The following is a 21,030-nucleotide window of genomic DNA, read 5'->3' as shown; positions in this document are numbered from 1 at the left end:
CTGTTTATGGACCCAGAAGGCCCAGCAGGGATCATACAATGGTTTGGGTTGGAAGAGACCTTAAAGCCCATCTCCTTCCAATTCCCAGCCATAGGCATAGGTTACACTTAGCACCAGCTAAGGCTGCCCCCAGCCCCATCTTCTCCATGCTGAACAACCCCCAGCTCTTTCAGCCTGTCTTTGTAGGAGAGGTGCTTCAGCTCCTTGATTATCTTTGTGGTCCTCCTCTGGATTTGATCTAGTATTTCCATGTCCTTCTTTGGGGCCCCAGGGCTGGGTGCAGGGCCCCAGGTGGGGTCTCATGAGAGCAGAGCACAGGGGGACAATGCTGTAACCCTGCTGTAGAAAGCCACCAGATTTGTTGGGCACTATTTGCCTGTAGTGAAGCCATGCTTAGCTGTCACCAGTCACCTCCTTATTTTCCATGAGCAGAGTTTCCAGGAGGATCTGCTCCATGATCTTGCCAGGCACAGAGATGAGATTGACTGGCCTGTAGTTCCCAGAAAAGAATCACTTAGGTTGAAAAAGACCTCCAAGATCATCAAGTCCAACCATGAAATCCTGCAAATCAGATCCTGCAGGACTACATTTCACAAACTAACCGCTTCGGCCCTCTGCTTGCTCCCTCTTAACTCATCATTCAGCCTCACCAGACCTTCTATCCCAACATGTAGATACTCAGTTTCCCTGGCAGACTTTAGTAAGGAACTTGTTGAAAGCCAGTAGTCCATACTGGCTGGATCCACATGCCTGTTGACTTTTTCTCAGTCTATAGCTTTAAATAAACAAGACAAGCTTCTCTCAAAGTAACCTGATGGAAGGAAAGCAAATTCTTCCTGACTCAGTTGAGAAATTGGCATGATGCTGGGGGTCTGAGCAGATCATGGCAGTCACATCCATGCATGAAGAGGGAAAAGGCCTTACACTGGGGTGGGACAGCTGAGGACTGATACCTCCAGTGCCTTTTGGTAGGAGTGAGTCCCTCTGTGTGATGGCCATTCACTAGCAATCAAGCCCAAATGGCAAGGAACAGCCCAGGTTTTAAAGGGTTTAATGACATTAACCCAGGGAATACCTGTGCTTGGCTTTAACCAACAGGAAGAGCTGAACTGATTTTTTTCCCACCTTTGAAAGTGTCAAAAGTATTTCCTACTGGGTTAGTCCTAACAGTGTTTAAAAGTATTGTCAATCAGTGTTCTGTGGTTGTTTCTCAAAGAAAACAGTATCCTCTGTATAATGTATTCCTTCCTGCTATTGGAGGCAATTTACTGCTCACTCTTTGGCTATGTAAAAATACCTGTAAAAATGAAGAAGTTTCATATTTAACATTTGTGAAGTTTCATTAACCTGTATTTTTAGTCACGATATTTTTTTTCATGAATAATTGGTTTATTAGAGTAAATTTATGAGAGGTGAATGGCAGAGGGAATATTCTGAAACAATCAGTTGCATGGCTTCAAAGCACATGATGATAGGAAAATAAGGCAGAAAGGCGTTTTAAGAGGTCCTCTTCTCCATCCCCCTGCCCTCTTGAATTGCATCTTCTACCTTGTTGACAGTTTCTCCAGGGCGTTTGGTACTCTCATCGACTCCTCAGCACATCTGTTAAGCAGTGCCAGCTGCCAATGCAGTAAGCGCTTCCCATGTGTCTGAGGAAGAGATTGAGCAGTACTAGACTCAGATCTGACCCTGGTAGGGCTCTGTTGGATACCTGTTTCCAGTCAGAGAGTGAACTACCCTCTAAGTCTGCTTTTCCAACAAGTTCTGTATCTATGGTTTCTTTGCCTTGGCGTAGGCATCACTCACCATGCTTTCTGAGAGCATCACAGGGCTTTTCTAGCCTTTGTCATATTGCATCCACAGGTTTCATCTCTGCTGTACAGTTTATTTGCACTGTGATTTGTGTTGGGCAGTATCTGCAAGCTGTTACTCATGTGAGTGTTGGCTCCATCATGCTTACCAAGAGTTTAATCGATTGTTCTGATATTTTTCTGGCAATTTAAAGTCCAGCAGCCATATCTATAATCCATGTCTCCTCTAATGCTAGATACCTTTGGCCGAAGCACAGATAAATGACTGGTTCTTAATCCTCTCCAACCAGTCAGCTGTGCTCTTTTATTGTACTGCTTTTAATTAGGTGCGGTTTATTTAATGCATGCAAAGCACTACTTCTCATCTTACAGAAATGTGTAGTGGCTCAGGTCAGGGGCACAGTGTGCTGTTCTCAGGGACACCCCACGACTCCCCTGACAGCACAGAGGAGGAAATATCATAGGCTGACACGTGTCCTCCACAGCTACCGTTTTTACAGCACGTCTTTCACAACCCTATCCACCTATAATTTTCAAAAAATACCTAGGCTGTTGCTTCCTGGTATAACTGCCAAAAGACAGATTTGTAATTCCTTGTCTCTTGATTTCCAGCCTAGCTATATATGTGGCTTTTGTGTCCTAATTCTGTCTTCCAACATATACTTGTATACCTGCTTGGTATCTTTAGAGACGGTGCCTGCATCTCATTCCAGTCTTGGCTTTGCCAGATCTGTTAAGATGTCTCTCTTAATCTCCCCCTGACTCTCCTTCTCACCTGACTTATTTCTTCTATGTACAGGCTCTCGTTTCACCTCAGCTGTTTAGAACATGAATGACCACAATTGTACTGTGTTTTCTAGATGAGGTCTTGCAATGTGATTTCCCTTTGTTTCCCTCTTGGGAAGGTTAATCATTATGCAATTGAGGTTTTTTTATTTACTGGTGTGGTTGAGGGCTGTTTTCTGCAGAGGTTTTGTGCATTGGCTCCCATCTGGTGCTGGAGAACACTCTCGACAGGTGTGACAGATCACTTCTTGTGCATGGGTTTGTGTATAACAGATTTGTTTGTAATATAGAGCATTACTGCCTATATTCTGTGTGCCTGGAAACATCTCTATTTACCTGCAGAGCCATTGCTCTGATGATCCAGTGCTGCTGTCTAAAACCCAGTGCCTGGGGCCATGTGCCTCCAGCTCTCTCAAGCATGAAGCATATGCAAAGTCCTGGTGAGGATTGGCTTCACAAAAATGCCTTTGGGGTTCAGATTTCTCTTCACATAACCCAGAATTACAGGGCTCTTCTCCAGCCCTTGGAGGCCTTGGTGTGGCACAGAGTGACAAGTCTTTCCTCTGGAGCCAGAGCAGGCTATGATGTGGATTCCCCAGCCTAGAAGCTCTCTGGGGATTATCTAGCTCCCAAAGAGCTGATATCAGCAGGTGTCCCCTTTCCCCCTTCACCGTGTTCCTGGGGCTGAAGTCAGGTGAGATGGATGCTCACATGTCACCCTGCAGCAGATCTCTACTTTCCCCTTTCTTCATCTCTGGCTAGTGTGTGTGCTTTCTGCTTGCGAAACCTCTCCATGGAAAATTGGTAGTGAATGTTGAAAAAAAAAAAAAAAAAAAGAAAAAAGAAGTAATGAAAATTGGTAATGGAAAATCGGTAATGAACTTCCAGTGTAACATGACTGTCCTGAGCCCATGTGCCTGGTCAGTCAGGGAAGAGGTGGTAAATCTAGGTAAGTTAAAGTCCCTTTTCCCTGTATTAGGTTGTGGTTCTTTGTTTTTCTATTTTTGTTGGTGTTGTTTGCTTGATTTTTGTTGTTTTGCTTTGTTTTTTTTTCCTGAAGGTGTTGCATCTGCTCATTCAAACCAGATTTCATCATAGGACTTGAGGTAAAAGTTTTCCTTCAGGGCTGGGAAGCACAGTGGTAGAGTGGTTACTTGGGTGTAGGTGCTTCATGAATGCTGAGCTACCTTTGTGCAGGGGAGAATGGAAGTGTCCACTGTTCTGCATTGCTTCCCTTTGCCTTGGATGGAGAAGGGCTGAAGCTTGAACCAATGTCTGCGCAGGAGCCTGCTGAAATCAAGGTGGAAAGATTCAGGATGCAGCAGAGGTCATGTTATCGCAACAAAGCAGAGCAAACAAATACACAAAGCTCTCTTCTTTCTCCATCTACCTACTTTATACTGACAATAGGGAACGAGTGGCTGTTTCAGCAGTGTGACTCCAGGCAAGGTGCTCTGCTGAAGCCTTGTCTCTCGGTCTCTTCAGCAAGCAGAACATGCCTCATCATTTTTGCTTAGTGCCTTGCTATCTGTGAGCACAGGAGAGTGGATCACTGGAGCATACCTTGAGGAGGTATTTGCTGAATGTAGTGCCATCCTGGACAGGACCTTCCACCAACCCAGTACACTTTTTAGGGAATTGTGCTGATGCGAACCACTGAACTGCTATGGTGAGCTAATGGGCAACGGTGTGCTCCGGACATAGCTGCAGCCTATTATGAAATTTCCTGGTATAATATCAGTTCTGTTGGGCCCAGCCACTACAAAACAAAGCATTCAGTGTGCCTCTTCTGCCAGGGGAGAGCTGCCAGGAACAACATGATTGTTTGGTCATCTCTGCTGGGTTGCTGAAGATGTGCGTGTTCTCATTGCTGTGTGCCCATTTTCCCTTTGTTCCAATAATTCAATTTATGTTTGAGGTTCATGGGATGAAATATCACTTGCTGTTTCTTTGCCAAGGGATTCCTGGAGCACAGTTGGCAGTGTGGACTTAGGTGTTTTCTTAGTGACTTGAAATGGAAAGAAATACCTAAGAAATAAAGAGACATTCTTTTCTAGTATTTCCTTGTATGCAATATGCGTTTTCAAAGACACTGCTTATATAGAAAATAAATAAATAATGAAATGCTTGGATAAAGCTCCCAAAACATTTCACAGCTAGTAAATAATGACAACGTAATAATCTTTAACAAGGCTTATCTCCTCTTATTAACAATGCCTTTTCTAGGAGAGTGGTAAAAAAGGCTTCTCTAAATAACTCTAAAAATTACAAACTTGAGATCAAGTTCACCAAACCTGAAGTCTCACAAAAGAATACATTAAAAGTTTTCCTTCAGATGTTTTTCTATAGGCATGGTCATTTATCTTAGTTGCTGGTAATGTATGTCTGTCTTGGCTAGAGAACCTGCCTGGTAACCCATGTGGCAAACTACACTAGAAAATGTAATGGAGAAAAGGCATGATGAAAAGTTAAAATCCAGTGGTACGTTGCAAATCCTAAACCATCTGTCCCCACACAAGAGTGAAGATGAACAAAAATGGGTGAACAATGAAGCCAGTGAAGATTGTGGGGTTGCTCACTGTGTATTTATCTTGGGCTGCTTGAAAAAGTGTTTGGAGCTGTAGAACTTGTCTTCATAAGTAGAGTTTGGAGAAGGAGAGGAGTGACGGGTCGGAGCTGCTATCTTGCAATGCTGCTTCCTCTGCAAGAGGATTAGGATGAACTTAGACCTCAAAATGTTGTGATAGGAGTTGACTTTGCTACTTGCCCGTGCTTGTCCATCTGTAACACTACCTGGCCCTACAAAGGTTGCATTTCTTTGGCTTGTCCTTAATCTCTGACTCTCCTTCTGTCGTGACTGCGTTATTGACAGTTTTATCCATGAAGATATCAGGCTGGCTATCTTACGCCTTTTTCTGTGCTAACCTGCTTTTGGAAGAAGACATCTGTGGATTTAAATCTCCTCACGTGGGTGCCCAGATTACAGCAGTCCGTATGGAAAAGGAGTCTGTGAAAATGAGCCTTTGGTGTCATTTTGGGAATTGATATCTTTATTCCAGTATTGTAAAGGCAACTACATAGGGATATGGGCAAAGTCTGTGATAGGGACGAGAAATCACACAGGGCAAAGGCGATGGGTCTATAGCAGAAAATTACACACAATAAATAAATATCTTTACTGCAATATGACATATCACAAAAATGATAAAGACCCTTACCTTTTGCTTCAATAAGTCAATTTGTTTTGTAAAGTCGATTGTTACTAAATCATTATTCAAGGTGAGTGCAAGGAAAACAGTGCACTTCTACAAGCAGAACAAACTGCAGTGTCAAAGATTTGCCTTAGCTGAATTCTTCCATGATTGGATCTACAAACTGCCCCAACCAACTGTGGAAAATTGGTGGGACAGAAATTGCTGGCTATTCCTGATGTCATTTTGCTGACAAATACCCCTTCTTTTTTAGAGTGTCAGGCTCCCAGGCTGTGATGAACACTGGCTCCCCTGCTGTGCAAGTCACCTTTGCTTGGACAACTCCATGCTATCTCATGAGGTGATGCTGCACACATGGCAAAGATGTTTGACAGTTTAAGCTAAAGTTTAATACATGTACATCTGCTGTCTGGATAATAGGAAGACATCAATTGCTATGATAAACTTTTTTTCCCCTCCAACTCTCTCCTTTCTTCCTTCAAAATGAGAGCCATGACTTTTTGCTTTATTTATTTTTGCCTTTTTTTTTTTTTTTACTGTTTTATGGTGTTCTAAAGATGCAAAGTCCTGTGCTGGTGCAAAACTTCTTTCTGGTTTGGGCTCCTTACTCCCATTGTGAAATCTTTGGCAAAATGCTTCTGAACATAGGATTTCTGGCTGTCTGTAACCATCCCCAGCAGTAGTGGGTGTTGCTGAGGCTGGAAGTTTCTGTGGTAGGTTTGTTATAACTTCTGGATCTTTTGTTTCTCTCCCAAAAGCTGGGGATGATCATGTTTTTGAATTATAGAACAAGAAGAAAAACATTTCCTGCTCTTATTAAAATAAATAATTGCTTATGCCAGCCTGCATGGATGGTCAAGCTACCAACACACTGTGCTGTGCTTTCCTTTGATAGTTTCTGATTTAATGTCTCATGAGCGACATTTTAGGGCTGCAGATCCAGTCTTGAGTTATACACAGGATTTTAAAAAAATTGCTTATGAAAAATCATGCGTGAAAGGTGAGGTAGATAAGCAGGAACTGCTTGTTGGGGCAGTTCTGTATCAGAACTGGTATCTTTGTGGGTACAACAGATCATGGGGCTGATGCCAAAGGTATTACGAGCATTAATTTGTGGAAAGTTGAATTTTGAAAATTTTGATGAGCATAATTTGTTAGAATCCCAGTGGCTGAGCGACACTCCAGTAGCTGGGGTGACAGCCTCCCTTGAGGCTCTGTTGTCTGTATTTTTTCTTGGATCAAAAGCTGGTGAACCCGGGTCTGCTGTTCTTAGGTGTTTCTGCACTGATTTCCCCTGTGGGCTCCCTCCTGAGAGTTGTCCTTATAATGTTTGTCTTCCGTGCAACCTCTCCCTCACTGTTTGCAGACGAGCAGCGAACCCCAAACCACACTGCCAAGGCTGTTCTTACACTGCTCTGCCTCCGGCTGGTCGTCATCTGACCAAACCTGGAGAAGCCATGAAATGGGGCATACAACTTTGCCTTCATCACCTGTGAAACTGAGCAAGCTGCTCAAGTTGAAGCAAGCCACTGAAGTTGAAGTCTTTGTCTGCAGGTTTCCTAATGTTATGAAAGCAAATGGAACAGAAAACAAAGTGTGATAGTGGAGTAGTTTGAGGATTGCGTATAGGGCTCGTATAGCCTGATACACAGGAGAGCTCGGCTTCCATGGCACACAAGTTTGAGCCTGGCCATCCTTCCTGCTTCCTCCACCCTTGGCTTCTGCTTTCCCAAACGTACAGCACAGAGCAGGGGGTAGCTGCTGAGCGAATGGCATCACTAGTAATGCTGCGTCTGATCTTTGCACTCGTTCTCCTGAGGCTGCAGTGTCAATTTGGGCAAAGCTTCTGCTGCTAGATATCAGCAAGGTGAGGGAGGTTGTGCAAGGATGTCAGGCTATATAGTCATCCGAAATCAGGGGTGGTGACCCCCCTTGATATCTTCCATGTGGGAGTGTACTTACAGGGAACACCCTTCTCCTTCCACAACACTTGACTGAAGGCTGCAGTACTTTTAAGGTTGGAACCATCCTACAAGCAAGGATGTGACCTGTTTTAATTTCCACCTCTGTGACCCTGCAGATGGGCAAGGGCTGAGTGACAAAATACTTTGTTGCTGTTAAATCTGTTATGCTAGGCATGATGAGGTGGGTGTCGAGGAAACCAGCAGTCATGCTGGGCACACAGGCATTTGAGTGAGTATTGACACTTTTGGGTAATTTCTTGGGTTATGCTAGGATGGTATTTTTGATTGAGTGGGAAGCTATCTGTAGCAAACACTTTGCAGGCAGTTGCTCACAGGGCTTGTTTGGTGGAGTTATATATAGATTTTCCTCTCTGTGGGTCCTGTTAGTGGAACAGTAGGTTGCACAATGGGCTCTTCAGAGAGCTGTTTGTCTAGAGATTTATTGCTTCTCTGAGATCAGAGTGTCAGGGTATTATATACTTTCCAAGGGAGTGCTGAATAATCCCCATTCTGTGTGCACTAGGGCAGATACCCAGTGAATAACTTGCTTCTGTCCCTCCCAGTAAGGAGAGAAACAAAAGTCTCGGATCCTGTAAGCAGAATGAGAACACCCACAAATAAAAATATTCTCTTTAATGCTGTACTGTATATAATAGGGCCCGAAAGTTGCCCAGTCATTCACAAAGCTGTTTTTTACCGAGTAGGGAGGCTGCTTCAAGAGTCCTTTTTTTCTGTCTGGAGAGATTTTTAAACCCATCTGCCTTGCTGTGATGCTGCTTTTTTCACCAACTGTGGTAGGCTGGGGTTCCTACAGCTCGTTAACTAGCCTGAGAGGTTCTTTAATGAAAATTAATTGAGTGTCACTAATTCAAATGTCTCTTGAGGTAAGCAACTAGATTTTTTTTTTCCTGCTTAATTTCTGATTCTATATAATCTATTATTTCTTTGAAAAGCTCACACAAATTAAATCTTGAGGCAATAGCCATATACTTTTAATTATTTGAAGTTTAATCTTAAAGGAGTTCACACCATTTTCTGCATCATGCTGGGGAAATGGAGGAAGAAAAAAGATCTTTTTAATGCAAAATATTTCTTACTTGCTAAATTCTCCGGCAAATTATGAGCAGTCAATTTAATTCCTAGAAAGGAGATATCTTTGATAAAGTATGAAATGAAGAATGATGCAACAAATGCAGATAACATTAACTTGTTTCCTGTCTCACTGATAGATATCTGTGAGAGTCATGGAGGTGTTAAGTGCACTTAGTGTTACTTTTTCTGTTATGTAGAAGTATGATTTTTCTGTCTTTTCCATTTATCTTTCCATTGTTCATTTTTAATGAGATAGAACTTATTTTTCCTTCAAAATATGTCTGTACTACATCTAGCTGTACTTCAGGCTGGGCCTGGAGGGTAGTAATCAGGGGCACAAAGCCCAGTAGGTGGCCAGTGGCTAGTGGTGTACCCCAGGGTTCAGTACTGATTTCAGTCCTGTACCCCTGGAGACATATTCATTAACAGTCTGGATCATGGGGTATTCTTGGGGGAATCTCACCAATGTCTATAAACACCTGAAAGGAGGGCACAGAGAGGATGGAGCCAGGCACTTAGGCACTTTTCAGTCGTGCCCACTCAAGAGGCAACGAGCACAAACTGGAACACAGGAAGTTTTATCTGAACAACAGAAAACTTTTTTTTTTTTTTACTGTGTGAGTGACTGAGGACTGTCACAGGTTGCCCAGAGAAGCTGTGGTCCTGAACAGGTGGCTCAAGGTGGCCCAGCTTGAGCAGGGATTGGACCAGATGGACCCAGAGATCCCTGCCAGCCTCAGCCCTGAACAGGCCAGAAAGTTTTTATAGTGGTCTGTCAGTACCGAAGTCTCTCTTTCTGTCTTTTCTTTTACAGGCCCCTTCTTATCATTCCCCTTTCTTCATTAGATGTATTTTCCCACTTGTGGTGGTCTGTCAGGCACTTCTAACTGTTTTTCTTTACTGACGCTGCACAAAAGAAAGTTAACGTGGGGTGTGTGTGTGTTTGTAAAGATGTGAATTTAAAATCTATCCTGTTTAGAAGGAGAATATTGTATGTTTTTATCCAACTAAACAAAAAAATAAATCACTGAAAAATAATAGGAAATTAAGGTGTGTAATTAACTCACCAGACATAATAATGGGTTCTGCTGTGTTCTTGTAGAGCAGAGCCACAAATGCAATGACAACTGTGGTTAATCTGTAATCACCTGTGTTTTCCCCAAGATTTTACATACTTGCCTGCCAGGTCAACATTGATTTGATCACTTCTGAAGCTCTCATGTTAACAAATTTACTTGAATCCACATGTAAATAAAAGATGAGATGCTGACTGTGGGTTCCCTAGTTTGGGCATGGCATAAAGTTGCTTCTGAGCATCAGTTAAACAGACCAAGCAGCTTTAGTCAATGTCTGGATGCCACCGTGCTTGAGAGAAAGCTTACCAACACCTTCCATTCACTGTGCACTCCCAGGCTTTGTCATTTAGCACCTCCTTTTCCAGATGTCCTCCACAGGATGGGGCAGAGCCTGTTTCCTGACTGGGTAATGGTTGCGGGAGGGTTCCTTTAACAGTGCCCTTGTACCAAGACATGCTTTTCCAATGGATAACATGTTTATGCTTGTTTGTTCTTCCAACCATGCTGTATTGTTTTTATGGCAGGAGCTTAATCTGCAGCTGGACAATAAAAAAAAAAATGCAGCCTGAGAAAAGGTATGAAATGAGAGAGGCTAAAATGTGAGCTGCGTATTATTTAGTCAAGTTGGTCCAACACGTAATGTGGGTTTAACTTGAGTTACACTGTGGATTAGTTAATTTGATCACACTGTATTAGCTACATGGCTTCAGGAGTTGGTTTAACAGGTGCTACTTGCCTCCTTCCATCTTTCCAGTCCCATTCTTTCACCTGCAGGTCATCCTTGCTCCTCTGTCCCCACACTGGGCCCTGTTCCTTCTTCATTTGAGGAATTCCCTTTATTCCATTGTCTTTCCTTTTATCCTTCCCTTGGGGTTTCCCATTTTCTGTTTTATGTTTCCTTCTCCCACTTATTTCAGGAGCTTTGCAAAAGCCCACTATCCTTTTCCCTCTAAGCGCTTCTTTTACAGCACCAGCATCTTAAACTCTCCTGGAAGGAAGAGCAGAAATGAACCAGCAGTATTTTTATGGTGAAGGATGTGAATGGCTGCTGGTGGTTGCATGAGGAATGTATCAGGAGATGCCCACAACTCCCATGCCCAAATGTCCCATGTTGGACCTAGAGAGAGTGCTTGTTCTACTGGACAGGATTAGGAGTTATCTCCTCCTGGGGGAGAAACAGGACTGTTTGCATAGCTGTCCTCACAGCCCTGGAGGATTGGTAGGGATTGAGGAATGGGAGTGGTGAGAGGACAAGTGCAATGCTGGATGGGGCTGTGCATTCTTAGGCTACGTGAGAAAAGCCCAGCCATGGGCAAAATTACACACTGTCTGAGAGTATTTCTTCCCTCATGGGTCATCCCAAGGATGCTGCGTGGTTTACTCCACTGGGATGCTGTCTGTCCCCCGGTTCAGCAAAGTGCTGAGATCTGGGCTTTTATAACAGTGGAAAGTTCCAGGGGTCTGTTGTGTATTTCCTGAAAAGCTATCAGGAGGGGTTTCTGGTTGATTTTATGTGCTGGTGCACTCCTGTGTGTTTCTTTCTAACCTTTTCGGCACCTGCAGAGCAACCTGGCCCAAGGGTCAGGAGCCTGAACACAGAGATGCTCTTTTTTTGGTAGTGCTGTTACTCTTCAGAGGCGATGTTTTGGCTGCAGGCTTGTGTCACTTGGCGCCCTGTTCCTTCCCTTTGGGCCTGCCTCTCCCTGAATGCACACATTGCCGTCACCACCACCACGGGGATGGTGGTGAGGAAAGCTGAATTTCACTCGAGGCGCAGCCGAGCCACACACCTGTTTCAGCAGCAGCGACCTCAGTGAGACGGGGCCCTTTTTGTCCTGACTGCGCCTCTGTGACAAGCCAGGGAGAAGCCCGATGGTGTGCGGGACCCTCGCCTGAATGCCGGATCGGGTAGCCAAGGGCCATGGGGCCGCTCCCTGTTCCACCGCGGCCGTGCCCGGAGGCGGGCGGCCGTGAGGTAGCGCCGCGGCGCCCTTCCGAGCCCGCTCCTCCTCCGCTCCCCGCCACGTAGGTGGCTGCGGGAGGAGGAGGAGGAGACGGAGGAGGGCTGAGGGGGAGAGGGGCCGGTCCGGGGCCGTGCTACGTGTCGCGGGAGCCCTTATAGCGCGCTGCCGCCGGGCCGGCTCTGCCTGCCCGCCCGCCCGCCACCATGTCGAGCAGCCAGCAGACGGTAGGGCCGCGCTCCGACGGGGCGGAGGACGGGCCAGGGAGGCGGCGGGGCCCCGGCGAGGCCAGGCCAGGCGAGGAGGAGGAGGAAGAAGAAGGGGGGGGGAGGAGGAGGAGGAGGCAGGGCCGCCGTCCCGCTCCGGTGCTTCGGGTGCCGCCCGCCTCCCGAAGCTGCTGAGGCAGCCGCCGGCTTTCGGCGCTGCCAGTTGTCCGGGGACGGGGCGGGGGTGAGAAGAAGAAAAAGAAGGAGAAAAGTTCACAAATTCTGACAGGCAGGGAGGGCAGCGCTCAGGCAGCAATGGGAGTCGCGGATCTCTGTCGCGGGCAGCGTCGCTCTCCCCCCGCCGTTTCGGGACGCGAGGTGCCGGTCCCGCTGGCTGCTCGCAGCAGTGCGGGCATCCCGGCCGCGAGCCCGGGGCTTTTTTTTGGTGAATTACCTCTTTCTGCCTTGCTGCAAGGTTTTCAGGTGGTTTAGTGCACTCAGAGCGTGTCCGTACGGGAGTGCAACCCAAGCGGCGCTTCACGAAGCGCGCCCCTGTGGCATCCTGCAAAGCTGTGCTGGAGGGGTTGCGCTGCGGAGGTGCGACGTCTGCGCCCTGCACTGAAGGATTTTTTTCGTTCTTGTGACAGGAGAGAGGTATTGCTGAACTTCCAGAATAATCCCTCTGCACTACCTCCACCCTGGGTGGAAAAATGACCTTTATAAGCAAGATTGTGGCTGATCTTTGTACCCTGGCTGTCAAAACAGACGCTCGCTGTTGACAGCTGAAAGGGTATTTTCATGTGCCTGTCTGCCAAGCTATGCAGCAGAGTAAGATCTAGCTAATTATAAGAGTTTTCAGTTGTTACAATGATACCACGGTGTTACCCCGTTAGTGATCACGGTCTGTGGCCAGGGCAGCGTGGTGCTGTGCAAAGCAAGGCTGCAGGTCTTGCTCCCCATGCGGACTTGTCATCCCCTTGCTTTCAGCCATCTCAAGTGACTTGGAGGCACAGGACAAGGCACTGCCTTTGATAAGGCTCCTGTCGTCCGCATGAGAGCAAGGGAAAGAGCTGTGCTAGCGTGTGGTTATTTGCGTGTGCATGAGGCATCTTGGACTCAGTCTCGGTGCAATTTACATGGTACGGGGCAGGAAGGTTGAGGCATCTGTGGTTTATCAGAGATTTTGCCTAAAAAAAGAGCAGACATCTGTGGTTTATTAGAGATTTTGCCTAAAAAAAAAAAAGAGCAGGCAAGAGCATTATGTGCACCTGCAGCTAGTCGCCTAGCTATTGTAGCTCAGAGGAGGTTGAGTGTAGTAGTGAATTTTTCATGACATCTTTTGTAAGCAGGACAGCCAAGACAGGTCCGATTGGAAAAGGAAGGTGAGAAGCAAACACTAATTCATCTTCCAAGATCCCTTTCAGTACAGCAGCTGGTCCTTTTTCTGCACCTTCCTTAATCCCCTTTTTTTCCTTTCTCCAGCAACCTGAATCCTTTTTTCCTAATAAAATCCTAGTTTCTACCACTTCTTTATGGTGTGGGTGATGCAGTAATCTTCCTTCTGCAGGCAACGTTTTGTGAGGCTTTTCAGATGCACTTCTGGAGGAGAATGGATGTTTCCAGCATTATTCACTACCTGAGAATATGTCAAAAATGGATTTTGTAGGTGACACTGATTAGTTGCCCGCTTTCAAAAGGTGCAGTAGTACTAGCTGTTACAAGGTGAGCTAACTGTTATTTGGCTGTACTTCTGATTTTGCACGCTGAGTATTCATAAACCTAAGATTTAAAACCCAGCTTCACCCTGTGTGCTGCCTGGAGTTTGAGGATAGTTTGAAGATATTTTCACCTAACACTCATTTATTAATGCAAGCTTACGGTAAGGCGCAAAGAAGGAAACTTAAAATTTTTGACCTCAGTGTGTGGTGCCCTTAAAAATCAGCAAGGCCCCCTAATTCAGATTAAGACCTGGGAGTTTATATGTGGGAATCTTTTGTTCTGATTAACACTGAAATGCTCCCTTGGTTTCTGCCTGTGACATTACAAGAGGCATGAAGTCCTCTCTGTGCCTGGCATTCTCCTTCAGCTCAAAGACCTTATTGACAGCAGAAAGTATTTACTTCTGACCACTTTCAGAACTGACTTTTTGGGAGAAGAATGGTCTTTAATGATGACCTTAATGCTCCTTACATAAGCCTCCTGTGTGCCTATATGGTGAAATCTTACTCTCAGGAGTAAGTACACCTTAAAGTAATTGCAGTGAGTAACATGGAGCTGTGGGACTGCCCTTGTTTATTATGAGGGCTGTTGCACAGTGAAGCATTCATGGCTGAGTAGTTCTTTCAGTCCCATCGAAAGAGCAGCTTGTTCTCTGTACACCTGTGGTGCTGCTGGTATTTTTTCCATTTGCTGCCTCTCTGCACTGAGCAGTGTTTTTACAAGAACCAGAAGGATACAGACAGTGCAGTGTGCCATGGAGAGGCAGACCAAGCCCGTTGACTTGGCAGTGTCCCTAAGGGACTGTCCCCTTGCTAGGGTGACCAGCTGCACGGCTTGCATCTATGCCCTTGCTCCTGTAACAAAACATGGGTGTGTGGAAGATGCCACTCAGAATACCTCGCAAAACTGAGGTGTTTGTTTAGCTTGAGAGAGACCCAGCTGAACTCATTCCTGCTTGCCCGGGAGGTGGGAGAGCTGGGAGGAAGATGGACATCCTCCTTGCTGACTCTTTGTGGCGAGTTTCTCCTTGGATGTTCTCACAGAACCTTAGGGGAGAATGGACCCTGGTGAAAACTGCCTTCCTAGGGTAAGTGTTGCAGCTTTGTCACCTGTTGGATCCATAACAGTGTCTCCAGCAAGCAGAGCAATGCAGCATGTGGCATCCCTCCGTTTCAGTAGCTTTGGGTAGGTCCCAAAGCTGTAACTTCCCGAGGTTTGGTTTTGCTCGTGCAGGGCTTGCATGTGTGTGATCACAAGTTACAGATCCTTATTTAAAGGTAAATTAACATGCAAAAAGATTTTTATTATTTAAAAAAAAAAGAAAGAAGGAAAAAACACACCATTAGATGACACCACTGAGGAAATATAAAGAAATATGAAGGTTAGTTTCTTTGCCTAGAAACTATTGTCATGTTGAAAAACCTGCAGCCACAGGGCAGAGTTCAGATGAAGTGTGATATTGGAATCCATGCTGTAATGTTTGTACAACCTTATCGTTTTAATTGTGAACGAATGTAAAACAAAAAGTAGGAGGAGTTTATTTAAAAAAAAATAATAATCCTAGATTCATCTGCTTGCATGCTTTTTTTTTTTTTTTTACTATTGCCTTGAATATAAAGAAAAAGACTGAAACATCTTGAAACATCTTTAAGGATGTTGATGTTCAAAACAGTGCTGGATTGCTCATCACAATGGCGCTTGAACAGGCAGTAGGCAGCAAAACGCTGATTTTAGTGAATTGACATGGCTTGGTTTTGGTTGTGTTTGTCAAGACTGTGTTTCTGGTGTTTCACCAGATGATTTGGTTTACAGGTGTGATGTGTCTTCTGAAACACAGTCCCTTACTCATTGCACTGTGATAGTAAACAGTGATTGTTCTCTAATTGCTCATCACATGCTTAGGTTTTCTGATACTCCTTGTATTATTTTCTGTCACTTTTTACTTTATCTCTTTCTCTCTTTTCTTTGACGATCAAGGAGAGTTCATTAGATGAACTGTCTCAATATGCTCTTTATCAATTTCTGTTGTTTCCAGTAGTTCGTACTGTTTTTCTCCCTCTTTCTTTTGAAGTCTTTTGCTATTAAAAAGTTACCTTTCTGGTCTGTTCCCTTTGCCTTGCTGTTTCATTAACTTGTGCTGTTTTTCAGGGCTGCCAGCATACCAGCTGCTTGTTTATGAACTGCACTCGGTCTTGTGAAAGCAGGGTTGTTCATTTTGGGGAATTTCATGGAGGAAAGGACAGAAAAAGTTGCAGTCTCCTAAGTATGAACAGCTCTTTCTTTCTGTGGTTTGGGGAGGTTGAGTCACCCAGGGGATGGGGAACAAAATAGTCAGTGTGGTCCAGCTCCAGGAGCTGTGTGCCGGGATCTTTAGTTTTGGGAAGGCTTGTCTTGTGTCCCTGATGGTGCCATGGCCACTGGAGCAGTGTTTTTCAGGAGCTCACGGGGACAAGTGGCCAGGGCATGTGTGTTCAGCCATTACATCTGTGGGGCCAGATCTGATCCCTGCTGGCATGCTCTGAAGTCAGTCTTTTGCCTTCCCAGTGGGGCTTCAGGCTCTTTGGGACTTCTGTCCATCTCACAGGGGCTGGGGGTGTTTGGATGAGTGCAGCTGAGCACTGCTTGCTGGTGGGGTTAGCAGAGCTGCAGGTGTGACCTGGGACAGTGGCTAAGCCCCAGGATCAGCACCTAAATCCATCTCCCAGCTGGAAAAGAGATGGTCAAAGCACTGTGAATCAGCACAGTGTTTCGCCTCCTGCTGTGGGACTCCTGCATCAATGGCATCTGGCCTTGTCTGTTCCTCGGGTGGCACGGGTTAAGTCTCGGAGAGGTTGCCTGCTAAAACCTTTATCTTGCACATATGTTTCCATCTGTATGCTTCTTGCGCAGCTCCTGCAAGGGATTTTAGGCAATACAGTGAATGATTTTGAAGACCCCAAGCTATCCAGACATGTGCACTGCAGATGCAAGTTAGATTTAGGCCACAATGATTTTGTTTTTCCTGAGGGTTTTCAGAAGTACCGGCATACTTGCATTTATTACTGGGCTGATGTTGATCCTGGAGGGTGTCTTTAAAATAGCCTTTCAAAAAGGAAAGACCTTTTCTATCCGAAATCAGGTATTTTAGATAAACTTGCAGTTGTACATGCCCACAAAAGATAAGGGGTGTTTAGGGCCCATGTTAATACTTCTCTAATGATATGCTCTGCCTTGAACTTGTACTTTGATCACAGTGCTCATGTGCTTTGGTACTTTAAAGTCCTTTAAGAGAAATGGCATGTAATTCAGGTCATTATGTTACTTTACTGTTACTGTGAGTGTGGTGACTAATGATTACTTCAGATTTAGCTCTGAATCACAGCTGTGGGAAGTGAGAAATAGTTCCTTAATTGCCTCACAGCTTAGTCATTTCTAAATGAAAATTTACTCGGAGTGTATCATTAACAAAAGGAGGGATGCAAAAAAAAAAAAAAGGCTGGTCAAAGGATTCGGTGCAGATGTGTGTCACAAAATTAGGATGCTGGAAAATTAGGATTTGCCTGTAGGGCTGGTAGCACTGCCTCTCCTCTCCTCGTGGAGCGGTCCTTTTGTGTTTGCTTACAGCTTGGCTGAGTTAGAGCTGTTCGTGTTAAGAGTTTTATCTGCTGAGTGGGTGCCAAAATGTGTTGGCCTGTTTGGAGAACAGAGCTTGAGAAAGAAGACAATTTGAGTAGTTTTTTTTTTTTTTTAGTTTGTTTGTTTGTTTTTAATGTGACTCTTTTTTAGATGCAGTGCTTTGGAGTTGAGATTTTTTTGCCACACACTTGCTAGATTGTTCACCTTTGGAAAATGACCATTTGTGCTTACATTTCCAAAACTTTCTGACCTCGAGATTTTCACAGAGTCTCTGGCAGAACAAAATGTTTTCTTCGACAGCAAAACAATTTTCATCTTTGCATTGTGGCACAAAAAAAGCGTTTTGGGTGGGAGGCCATTTTTCAGGCCTGCCCAGCCCTTTTGATGGGAAGATCATCATCCTGTGAGCCCGAGGGGGTTGGAAGAGATGCAAACCTCATTTAAGGGAGGTGAGTGTGGCGGTGGGGATGGGGTTGCACACCAGGAACCTAGGGCGTGATGCTGGACAAGTCATATCAGCCATGGCCAGGGCAGCTGACTGCATCTGCCTCCGCCTGAAGCTGGTCTGAGGCCCCTGGGATGGGTGGAAGACACATCGAGCTCTTGGAGGTGCAGCCTGGAGTCCAGGGCTGCTGCTCTTCAAATGTGTACCATTTTTATGTTGTGGGAGCTTGAGGCTTTGTCTACCGTTTGTTCTTTTGCTGTAAAACTGTGAATCAGAGAGATGCTGGGAGTTTTCAAGAAGTTTTCTGAGGTGCCAGGTGATAGTGGTCCCCAAGGAGGATGTGTGACTGTCCATCAGCCAGCTGAGTGGTGTGCAGTGACCAAGACCTGTGCTGTACTTGGTTGCATTCAGCTCGCTCAAGGACCTACCAGTCCTTGATGGGCCTAATAGTCCTTTATTCCTGCCATGAACGCATCTGATGACTTTTTTCCAGCCAACATACGTACTGATGGTCTGGATTTGTCGAACTAATGTCTTGAGCTCTCAGGAGAAATGAGCTTGATGAAGTGACGTGTTGCTCTGCCACATTGACTCACAGTGCTTGCTCGGTGACCAGTGTCAGTTCTGAACAGCAGAGCTCCTATTTTTGATCGTGTGTCTTGTAGCAGAATGTTAACTCAGCTGCTGATCTCCTGAGGCTGTATTGCTGGTTATGCTTTGCGTGGTATTTGATGCAGGAATCCTAGCTGCCCGTCTTGCTTGTTTTTAGGGATAGGGGTGGCTGCCTTGCCATGGTAAGAGGTAGGATGTACGCAGTGGCTTTACTGTAAAAAGCCATGACCTGTTAAATAAATTCCTGAATCTCGTATTTGGGAGGGAAAAAATTATAATAATTCTCTGGAAATTTTTATATACCAAATTTAATGTGTAATCTAAATACGTACGATTGTTGTACTTTCCTTGAGGGACTGCTGTCCCGTCTCCCATTTCCATGATTTGCCACTTTCCTGTGGAAGCTGCCACGGAAGCTTGTCCATTCATGCTCTCTGTCACTTTCCCTGGCCAGGCAGCGCTGCTCAGTGCTGCTGGGGCATCATTTCCCCACTGATGCCATCAGGGCACATGGAGCAGCCCAGCTGGCTGCCCCCTCCGCACCTTCACAGCTCGTCACCTACTTGCTGGCTGCATAATTCCATTCTCCATGGTTTTCTCAGCCATTGAATGGACAGCCTTGATGGATCTTTGTGGGCGTCCAGTCCAAAAACTACAGTGAGAATGTGATTTGGGTTCCCTTGATGTGCTGGAGAACCACGTTTTGTGTTGTCTGTGATCCCACAGGACTGTCCCTGTCTTGGCATTGCACAAAGCAGCCTTGTAACACACCTGGGCATGAAGGCAAAGCACTTCTCATTCTGCAATGTAAAACCTAGTATTTGCAAAGTCAGTGTGAGCCAAACTGTTGAAACGAGTTCATTTAGGGGAGGTAATTTAGCAGAACTGCTCTGAATACTAACAAAAAAAAAAAAAAAGGGGTGGTGGAGTGGGGGGAGGAAGGAACTATAGGAGGATTTCTTGTTGTTACTTTTGTCAGCAGCAGACAAGATGCTTCTGTTGTCAAATATTTGCTTCCTGTCCGGATGTCCCTTGTAATTTTTGGAAAGGAGACAGGAATTTTTTTATCACATTTGTCCTGGCAATATATGAGCACAGGACGATTCAGTAATTTTTCTGGGTTGAGGAAATCAGAGTAGTGACATCATCTGTCGAGAAATAAAAAATAAAAATAAAAAAATAAAGGAAAGTAAACCCCTGATTTGGGTGACTTCAGAAAGATGACTTTTAATGCCCAACCTGCTGCTTTCCAGTCAGAATGTCTTGAAATCAGTATTTGATTTGCAAGGTGACAGGAACGTGAGCCTTACTTTTTCCCCCCGGGGTTGTATAAAACTTGATTGTGGCAACCCCAAACACTCACATTTATACCAAATGAAAACTATTTTAGCAGCACTCAAAATCAGGGTCTTGCTAAGAGCTCAAAAATTCCTGTGGGTTAAGGAGAAAGCACTTTGGCTAACGCCACCTTGACAAACGTGTGTGTTAGCGGTATTTGGCGTTTCAAACTGTCTGTCTGCAAGCTGAAAGCCTGCTTGTTTCAGGTAGCTAGGATGTCTGCTGGTCTCCTTAAGACCTTCTGTGTTATGCTCCTGGCAGGGAAAATGGGCTGATGTAGTGGTGCCAAAAGGAACAAGCAGCAGTAGCTGACTGTGCCGAGGACCGCGTGTGGTCTGCTTTGGTTTATGAGTGAGCTGAATGCAGAAGGGAGCCCAGCTCAGCAGCCTACCTGGTGTGAGCAAATGCTGGCAACCCCAGCGGGATATTTAGCACCCCTTTGCTGCATTATTCAACTAAATCTCAAAAAAAAAAGTTATATATATATATATATGCTATTTTTTACATTTTTATTTTATCGTTGCCTGAAGTGAGTGAGCCATCCTACATGTCCCCTAGCTCTTCAGGTAGTGCCGTGTCAGGTGGCCCAAATGTGCAGGGAAGAGGGAGACAGTGGGGGGGCAGGGAGATGGGTGGCATGGAGATGCGTTGGGTGCCTGAGAAGCTCCAGCCCTCCTTCCCTGCACCTGCTGGCCCTGCTCCACTCTGTGGTGATGGGATCCTGTGGCCTGAAACAGGCGGAAATTTCCAGAGTAACTCCAGCCCTCTGGGGTTTTTCCCTGGGAAAGGAGAGAGCTGATTTTGAAACCCTTACCACCTTAGCCCTTTGCAGTGAACTACGGTGATGTTTGGGAAAAGTCTGTAGGTAGTGTTACAAGAGCTACATCATGACTTCAGAGACTCCGAGGTTTCTCCGTTGTGTTTGATTATATGAGCCAGCCTTCCCCAAGCAAAACCCCCCATTCTCACTCTGTTATGGACGGTTTTTCCCCCACGGTGGTGACGGACGCTTTCTCTCCTCAATGATGTCCTTTTGCAAGAGCAGCTGCAGGAATTGCCCTCATGGAAGAATTTTTATTTTTTTAAGGAAAAGTTCCATAACTTAATTTTTACCAACTAATGAGAAAAAAATATTTTTTTTAATGCAGTGGCAGGATTTGAGAAGTAATTTTATACAACAAGATCAGTCTCTG

General features: G+C 45.2%; 1 protein-coding gene across 3 annotated transcripts in view; it reads left to right on the top strand.

Annotated features, from left to right (window-relative positions):
* Positions 1-11,974: 11,974 nt before the first annotated feature.
* The window catches only part of PAPSS2 (3'-phosphoadenosine 5'-phosphosulfate synthase 2), a 30,176-nt gene continuing 21,120 nt past the window's right edge, over positions 11,975-21,030 (top strand). Inside the window, exon 1 of one of the 3 annotated variants that reach the window (XM_068687868.1) lies at positions 11,975-12,129. In XM_068687868.1, the coding sequence (XP_068543969.1) occupies positions 12,109-12,129 (21 nt within the window). In that variant the 5' untranslated portion in view covers positions 11,975-12,108. Of the gene's footprint in view, positions 12,130-12,272; positions 14,915-21,030 lie in introns of those variants that run through there. The other 2 variants (XM_068687867.1, XM_068687869.1) reach the window with 2 other exon arrangements.

The sequence above is a fragment of the Anas acuta genome, chromosome 7 (genome assembly GCF_963932015.1).
Source record: "Anas acuta chromosome 7, bAnaAcu1.1, whole genome shotgun sequence".
Taxonomy (NCBI): domain Eukaryota; kingdom Metazoa; phylum Chordata; class Aves; order Anseriformes; family Anatidae; genus Anas; species Anas acuta.
This window is presented reverse-complemented; position numbering and strand designations above follow the sequence as displayed.